Source organism: Gavialis gangeticus, unplaced genomic scaffold, assembly GCF_001723915.1.
Source record: "Gavialis gangeticus isolate Ggan-Ray unplaced genomic scaffold, GavGan_comp1, whole genome shotgun sequence".
Classification (NCBI taxonomy): Eukaryota; Metazoa; Chordata; order Crocodylia; family Gavialidae; genus Gavialis; species Gavialis gangeticus.
Genome location: NW_017729019.1, coordinates 8,211,841 through 8,220,406, shown reverse-complemented (window position 1 = coordinate 8,220,406; position 8,566 = coordinate 8,211,841). Strand labels below are relative to the sequence as shown.

The following is an 8,566-nucleotide window of genomic DNA, read 5'->3' as shown; positions in this document are numbered from 1 at the left end:
GGCCGGGCTGGCGGGGGCAGCGCACGCCGGACGCGTGTGGAGGGGCTGCGGGAGCTGTAGCGCTCCGGTGTGATGCGCTCCCGGCCCGGCTGTAGCGCTCCAGCGCAATGCGCTCCCCAGCACCCGGCTCTCCAGCGCCTGCCGTGGGTCCAGGGAGGCTGCAGCCAGGCTGGCGGGGGGTGGGCTCTGACCAATGCCATGTTTGAGGGCGGGAGGGCATTTCACCTCCTGGCCAGGGTGGTCTGAACTGCGGGGGGAGGTTTTTCCTCTGCAGCAGGGGCCGAGGTCTCTACCCAGGATCTCTCGAGTGCATCGTGACGCGTCACAGAAGCTGCACGCTTCCCCTTGCGGCACTCCAGTAAGGTGAGGTCCCCTTGCAGCAGTTCAGGCGAGATCTGTGTTGGCTCAGGGTGACGGGCAGCTTGTGTAGAGCTTAGGTGATGGCTTGCCCGGGATGGTTTGGACAAGGCTGATCCTGCCTCAGGCAGGGGTTGAACTAGATGCAACCTGTGGACTAGATGCACCCTTCCAGCCCCACTTCTCTAGGAGTCTGCCGTTCTCTTTGGACCTCCAAGCACAGGAGAAACAGCCCCTGAGCTTTGCTACACCCCTGCGAGGTGGGTGAGGATGAGCGGCCCCCTGGTACCCCCACGATGAGTCGAGGCACCAAGAGATGAGATTTGTGGGAGGCCGGAGAGCTGCAGTGAGGTGAAGTGTCTTGCAGGACAGGCCTGTTTGATGCACAGCAAGATTGTGAGCGTGCGCGCGCACAGGAACGGTCGCCCCCGTTGTGAGAGGGGCCGTCAGGTGTTCTTCAGGCAACTTAAAACAAGAACAGGGATGGGGGCGAGGGTCAGGGGTTGATGACAAGTGCTCCAGACGGGGATGCTGAGCAGAGCGCACCGACTTGCATGACAGGACGTGTGCGCACTCGAGCCAGAAGGCAACGCGGAGCTCTGCTCCCTGCACCGCCGTCGTTCTCGTGTGTCTCGAGTGCTCGGAGGCCACTTTGCGGCTCCCTGACACCTGGGGCTTGGCCTGAAGCGGCAATTTCCCTGTTGTTTTTAGTGCAGTATTTGCATGCTGGCTTCTGGGTCTGCTCACGAGTCCTTGACTTTCCTGTCTCTGGGCACAGCCTTATCGCCTGTTACTATAGTAGCTGATGATTGATGTGCTCGCTGCATTTGTCTAAGCAGTGTTATTCTTTCTTTGCGAGGAGCGTTTTCTGCTGTGGTGCCTCCCCTTTGGCACGATGGAGACTTCGCCGCTTGTCACTGTCACTCTTACCCCGAGCGGGAGGCTGTAGCCCTAGCTCTGTTCCCAGGCATTGGGCTGCGTGTTAGGGGTTTGTGCCCTGGTCTGCTCAACTGCTCGCTTCACAGGCTCCTGAGGGCTCAGAGAAGTGAGATCCTTGACTGAGAAGCCCAGTACAAGTGCTGAAAAACAGCTGTCCTGTGCCACTGCCATCGTGGCAGAGGATGGTTCCCTGCCTCGAGCTCTTCCTCCCCGTGGAAAGGCACCGTGAGTTTTATCAAACGTGCTGCAAGCCGGCAGGGAGCTGGTGTTGGTCTCTGTCGTCTCCAGAGTCTGTCTACGGTAATTCCTTAATCCCTGCCTGCCTCCTGGTGTTTATACTTATTCTCAAAGTCCTCCTGAGACGTAGGGCAGTCGTATCATCCCCCTTCCAGACAAGGGGAATTGAGGCCTAGAGAGCAGGGAATTAAAGCCAGGTGTGTTGAGATCCAGGCTGATGCCCTAACCACGAGAGCACCCATCTAGTTGCATGACTCGCTTCTAAGCTGTCCTTCATCTTATCGGAGGGCCCAAGCTCAATGGTCAGTTCTTCGCAAACCACGTCTCTGCCCTGAAGAGCTCATGAATTAACTCAGCAAAGGCAGGGGCAGCAGTTGTCTCGCTGCATCTCGCAGGGGTGGACAACAGCCTTGGGAGCCTGAAAGAACAGGCGTTGCAGAGGAGGGGCCAGAAGGTGCAGGGCACTCGAAGGGTGAGAAACTGCTGCAAGCGCAGACAGCAACACGAGAGGAGGAGATGGCGGGAGAAGCATAGCAAGGGAGGGGAGCGTGAAATGAGAGCAGAAGGGTGAAGCAGAACCTGCCAGAGGATGAGCCCAGGGTCGGGCTCTGAGGGGGTCTGTCTGACATGGCCCACTCTCATCTCCTGCTCACACCAAACTGGCATTGGCCGCTGCTGATTGTGTCTGTGCCACCACTGATTTACAAAGGCCTGCTGTGCATGGGCTAGAGACACTATTGCAAAAGACCTCGAGCAACCAGAGGGTCTTTGGCTGGTCTTTTGCCCTTGGCAGGCTGTGACATGTCAGCTGCTTTTGTTTTTTTTTTTCCCTAAAAATAAACTCAGGGTCTGTTTACACCTGGGACGCTGCTCAGACTTCCCCTGTCCCAGCAGGAGGGGGCCTGGGGAGGTGGTGGGGGACGGACTGGCATGGCTGGTTTGGACGGCTCTGCTGGCAGCCCATGTTTATTGAGAAGATACGGGCTCTAGCCTGGGCTTCCTCTCTCTGCGCCGTGCCTCTGTAGCTCCTGAAGGGCTCCTTCCCCTCCTCCTCATGGCTCTGCGACCATCTCCCCCCCATTCAGCCCTGCGTAGCATTGCTGGGGCAGGTGTAACAATCCATTAGACAGGTGAATGAACGAGGCCTTCGTTCGATGCAAAGCCTGTACTATGCAGCAGCCCAGGTCTTTGCAGACCACAGGACTCTGTCTTAGATGCAAAGTATCTGGTGGGTTGGGGTTTGTTGGTTTTTTTTGGGTTTTTTGAGGAACAGAGCAGTTTTTCTGGTGACCGCTTTTGAGGCTTTAATTTTCAGTGGTACATCTGATTGTCCCTGGGTTTTTTTGCCATGGTAAATAATCTTGTCATCGCTTCCTTGCAGATGGGCTAAGGATTTCCCAGCCTCGGGGCTGCCAGCTGCACTGCCACCTGCCTGACTTGTTACGTACCCAGCCAGTTCCTCGGCTTCACGTGGGTGGGGGGACGCTGGCCAACAAATGGTCTCTGTGAGTCGCAGCGAGCCGCTACCCGCTTCCGACTCCCTGACGGACTCGCTGAGCACCCCGCAGCGAGGCAGCATTGCTGCTGCTCTTCAGACCAAGATGCCACCCTCCACGCTGCTGGAGAGCTGCAAGGAGGGGGTGCCCAGCGTCCCAGAGGGCTCCGCTGTTCTGTTTCCGGATGGCATCGGCCCTGGGCACGATGCTCCTCTGCCGCCGTCCAAGTTTAAGAAGGAGGCTGAGAAACCCCAAGCCACCGTCTATGAGGCCCACTTGAAGCTGCCTGACTTCTGTTCCAGCCTCTCCCAGAACTTCATCCCCACCCTGGAGGAGATCGAGGAGTTCTTGAAGGAGAAGATGGAGCTCCTCAAGGAGGAGCTGGGTGAGAAACAGCCGGTGGGAGGCAAGCTCGAGTTCAAGTCGGAGATCAACCTGGGAACCTCTGGGGTGCAGCTCGTGCCCAGGATGGTCATGGAGGGGGATACGTCAAGCCCAACCCAGGCTGTGCTGGTGCCCGGGGCCACGGATCTGGTGACAGCTCTTGGGAGCATCCCTGTTGTCCTCCAGATCCAGCCCATCCAGGGGAACCGTGCGAGCCCCCCTCCCCAGGAGGCTTTGGGGGGCATCAAGGTGGCGCACTTGGTCATCAGCGTGCAGGGCCAAAGCCTGACCCTTCTCCCTCAGGCTGCCCAGCCCCTGGGGACCGTTTTGAATCAGAAGTACATCAAAATTGCCCCCCTGCCTGTGGCTCTGAGGCCGGGGGAGCTGGGGGCTGTGCAAGCGGCTGAGGCCACCCCCAAGTGCCAGAAGGCTGCCTCTCCCATTCTCCGTGTCCACCGGTGCTCCCACCCCGGCTGCAGCAAGACGTACACCAAGAGCTCCCACCTCAAAGCACATTTCCGGCGCCACACTGGAGAGAAGCCTTACGTCTGCCTGTGGCCCAACTGTGACTGGAGGTAAAAGCAGGAGCAAGGAGCAAGGCAGGCAGGGCTTGCTAGGCCACCAAGCCGTGTAATTCCCGGTTGCAGGTGCTGGCCCGCTCTTGCTTTCAGAAGCGCTAGCTGTGCTGCATTATGGCCTGGTTTTCCTCAGGTGCTTGGTACCCACAACTGGGCCCGCACCCATTTTGCTCAGGCCTCCTCGAAACCCAGCCCAACCTTCAGGAAACATTTCCCATCCCGGGGCTCGTAGCCTTGGTCGAGTGTGAAAGGGTGGGCCGGTTATGAAAAATAACACAGCTCTGCTTCCCGTCCTGCTACCTTCCTGCTCTCTTTACAAGGCTGTTGACCAGCTGCTGCCTTGTAACTTCAGATAGCTGGGCTTGTCTGCTTGGTGGAGGTGCAAAGCATGCGTGACGAGTTCAGAAAGCTCTTGGGAGCGTTGATTCAGTAACGCCGGGGTCCATTACCTCTAGCAGGGCCTTTCTGACATTGGGTCCCGGACTAAATATATAGCAAACCCCAGCCAGCCAACTGTGAGTTGGTCTCTCGTTCCCTCAGCTGTTTTGACTCTGCGGGGGCATTTCATCTCTTGAGTGGGGCATAGCTGAGATTCTGGCTGTTAGTGGTGCAGGAAAGTTTTAACTAGATGTAGCTTGTGCCTTTCCTGTGACTTCCTGTTTAAAATGAATGATAGAATTGAGAGAGGGGGAGGGATGGAGCTGAAAAACCCATTACGATGCTCGGGAAGGTTTTCTGAAGTCACTTACATGGCTTGGAAACCTTCTCTGTGTGTTAGAAGCAGCTTGGACGCCTTAACAATCTTGCTCTGACTCCCAAGTCACTTAGATGCATTAAAAAAAACGAACCCCCCTGCTCCTTGGACAGTTCAGGGTTATGTCCCAGGCTTGCTTTGCTTTGTCTCTGTTTCCTATCAGTGGTGTTCCCATGAAGTCTCTGGCTCTGTAGCTCTTCCTCTTTAAGATGGTAAATCCTAGTTTTTACCTGCCTTTTTCCTTTCCTCTACATCACCACGTCTCTCTTTTTGCTTCTTTGTACCACCCTTTATTAACCCCCACCTCTTGATGCTGTCTTCCCTCTGATAACAGTTACTTGCGGGCATACCTCTATGTCCGCACGCTCTTTGTGGTTGTGTTGTCTGTTTAGTTATTTTAATCTTTGCTCCCTGAAGCAGCCCAACCCCTGAATTGCATCTGCCGCTCTCCCTCCAAGGTGTTGATCTGTCTCTTCCTGATGTGCCCAGAGCTGCAGGGGATATTCCAGCTACAGCCTCAACACTGCAACATGGGGTGGAGCTAACAATAAAAAGACCTAGTTCTTAGGTAGCAGATTGGAAAGTCCCTCACAATGAAGGACAGTCTCAACGATATAGGAGCATCCCTGGTCCCTCCTGCAGTATATACACCCAGCAGTTGCATTGCCTTCCCCCTTACTGTATTGCATTGTGTTTTTCTGCCTACTTTGCTGTCGGCCCTAACCCGCCGGAGCAGAGTTCTGCTAGCTGCAACCACATTCAAACACAGCTGTTGCTCTCAAGGCTGTTCTCCCTCCTGTAGAGTGGCCTCAGCTGCTAATCTCAAGTTCCTGCTCATCGTGTTGAGCTGAGACCTTGGGATTTGCTGCTCATGACTGCTAGGAAGCAAGGTGGTGTTTCTTGCTGAACGTCTTGGGATCCCGGTAGAAGGCACTGAAGAAACTCAGAGCAGTCTTGCAAACACCACATTTACTGTCCCAGGTGCGGGCTTTATGTCCTGCACAGGGAGCAGGGCTGTAACTGATGTTTCTCGCTCCACATTTTATGGGCGCGTTTCAGCCAGATGGAAAAACCCTTTGCTCCAATGTTTCTGCCTTCTGGGTCAGCTTCTTGGATGCAGAAGCGGGGGAATTCCTGCCTCGAGCTCCTTCTCTGTTGATGTTTACAAATACGAAGGATCTTGCTGCTGATTGCAGTGGTGCTGAGGCTTTGAAAGGCAGGAGCAGTCAGACCTGCGCACGCGCATGCACGCATGCTCACCAGTGCCTGGCGCGGGTGCAGAGCAAAGGGTGCAGGAGGAATTGGATGAGAGGCAAAGGGACTTTCTGAGAGGCTCGGCTGATTCACGCCATATATGGGAAATAGCTCGAGATGCAGATTAGTGTAGCCAAACGTTCAGATGGCCCTCGTCGCTCTGATAGCTGAGTCTTTGCTAATATGCTTTTGCGGAGAGGCTGCGGCCCTCCGCAGAGAGCAGCAAGCGGAGGAGTCCAAGCTCACTCATGGGCTTGCTGGCCTCTCCACAGTTTCAAATCCAGAGCATGCTGACAGGGAGGAGAAGCTGTGGCTTACTTCCCAGTGACCATCGCCTTTTCATGAGAGAGGAGTTCCTGGGCATGGTGTGCCAGTGCCCACCCCAGGAGACGGGGGTTTGGGTGGGGAATGCCCTGCTCTGAGTCGAGCTGCTAGGTCAGAGCTGAGCCACGGTGCTAGGCTGTGTGCCTGGGCTGAAGGGATACTGGGTAAGAAGCCTCTTCCCTGCCTTTACGTGGGAGGGGAAGTCAGTCACCATGGCCCTCTTGGCTGGCCTCCAGCGTGGGGCTGAATAGTGCCACTCTGGTGCAAGGCTTGTGAGTTGGGAGCTGGCGTGAAAGCTGCTCCGCCCAGACACCCAAGCAGATCCAGATGGCAGCGAGTGTCCTTCAGTCACTGCCCGTCTGTGCTGGAGCCAGGGTCGCACTCCAGAGATGCAACACTGCTTGTCCCGTTCCCCAGGAGTTTCCAGAAGGGGTAAGATTAGGCTGTGCCATGCCCTTTACCCAGAGGCATTACTGAAATGAAGCAAGGGGTACTACAGTGGGATAACTTGGTTCTTTGGCCCTCCAGGGCATCCCCACATAGCTTGTTTCTGGTCTGGCAGACAGGTGCAGCACTCTTCCTCTTTTGCCTCTATCCATTTTCTGAGGCTCCCGGCTGGGAACTTGGTGAAGGAGGGAAGCATCCTAGCTGCCATGGATTGTCCCTCCTGGAAACCCCGGGTCGTGTCATACTGGGCTGAGTCATAGGTTATTTCTAATGACCACAGTCTGGAGAGACAGCAAAGGCCTGAGTCAGGCCAGCCTGACGTAGGTGGACTGCTTGCTGCTGCTGCTGCTTCTCGCTTCTGGCCGCAAAATGGGTGCCAGATGCCAGATTCATCATCCCTGCGGCCACTCTGCCTTTCAGCTGCTGGAGTTGCACCAGGGGTTGTTTGGCTTGATGCGTCCCATGGATACTCCAAGGGGAAAGTGCCTGGGTGTGTCTGGTGACTGGAGGGGAGGTGGGTGTCAGGACAAGGGGCTCAAATCCAGCTTTGCATGAGATGCACTTTCTGCTGTCTCGGTTTCCCCTCCTGTGAGGACTGAGCCTTCCCTAATGCCTGTGGGACGGGTTGAGCTTGGGTTGGAGGTGCTGTGCCAGTGCTATGTGTTATGGCTCTGGCCTCGTCGATGCTTTCAGCCATTCTCTATGGGTGCTTGCTGCTGCTTGTCTGTCTGCTGAGCTGAGTCTCATCCCTGTAGGATCTGAGCATCTCCCAGGTGCCAACGGATCTTGTTCTCACAAGGAAGCGCTACCTCCATGGTATAGCGGGGAGGTGAAGTGACTTGCTTAGGGCCACATAAGGAGTTGGTGGCAGAGGCAGGCAATAAACCTTGAACTTTTGAGTCCCAGTGTAGTGTCTTACCCAAGACCATCCACTTCAGATCCCCTGCTGATCTCTGTTTCCTGGCTGGGCTGAGGTGGCCTCTGTTAAGAGCTGCTCTCTTCTGGGAGATCAGCTAGTGCCAGGCGAGCAACCAGAAGAACCCACTGTGCTTCCCTTCTCCTGGCAGGTTCTCCCGGTCGGACGAGCTATCCCGCCACAAGCGCTCCCACTCTGGGGTCAAGCCCTACCAGTGCATGGCCTGCGAGAAGAAGTTTACCCGCAGCGACCACTTGGCCAAGCACATGAAGATCCACAAGAGCCAGCGCGGAGCTGGGAGCCGGACAGCTCAGGGCATTGGCAGCAGTTAACCCTCTTGCTTCTGCTTGATGGAGCTGGGGTGGAAACCAGCTGTGCCAGGGGCTGAACAGCAGTACAAGCAGCCTCTCCTTTGGCAGGAGAGGAAAGGGACTCTTTGTGCAGGCTGTGGACGATCCAAGGTCTATCTCTGCCCAGTAGTGCCTTATAGTCGGGGCCTGTCTCTGATAGAGCCGTGTCCCCTCTAAATACATATCATATACATGATAGAAGCCTCTACTAATTGGTGTCTGTGTGTCTCGAGGTGGGGAAGGGCTTTGTAAAATGGCTTTGATAAGTTACTGGGTGTTGCCTGCTCTTTTCTGATGCCCCAGTTACACTAATTTTGGCCTAGTGTTAACAGGCTTTGTTCTCCAGCTTGCATCCTGAGCTGCTGCTTGTGCATTCCCCTGTGCTACTGCAGCTGCGTTCACTGCTGTGGTCTGCGGGCAGTGGTCCTGCGGGCTTCGCAGGGGATGAGCCAAGGAAGAGTCATGCTGGGTCTATTCATAGTTTCATAGTTTCTAGGGTCGGGAGGGACCTGAGCAGATCATCGAGTCCG

The 8,566-nt window shown here is 55.8% G+C and overlaps 1 protein-coding gene across 2 annotated transcripts in view; it reads left to right on the top strand.

Moving 5' to 3' along the window:
* Positions 1-8,232, top strand: part of LOC109295246 (Krueppel-like factor 15) — a 12,968-nt gene extending 4,736 nt beyond the window's left edge. The window contains exons 1-3 of one of the 2 annotated variants that reach the window (XM_019513987.1): positions 2,529-2,761; positions 2,915-3,988; positions 7,838-8,232. In XM_019513987.1, coding sequence (XP_019369532.1) covers positions 3,030-3,988; positions 7,838-8,018 — 1,140 coding nt within the window. In that variant the 5' untranslated portion in view covers positions 2,529-2,761; positions 2,915-3,029 and the 3' untranslated portion in view covers positions 8,019-8,232. Of the gene's footprint in view, positions 1-2,528; positions 2,762-2,914; positions 3,989-7,837 lie in introns of those variants that run through there. The other variant, XM_019513988.1, reaches the window with a different exon arrangement.
* Positions 8,233-8,566: the final 334 nt, after the last annotated feature.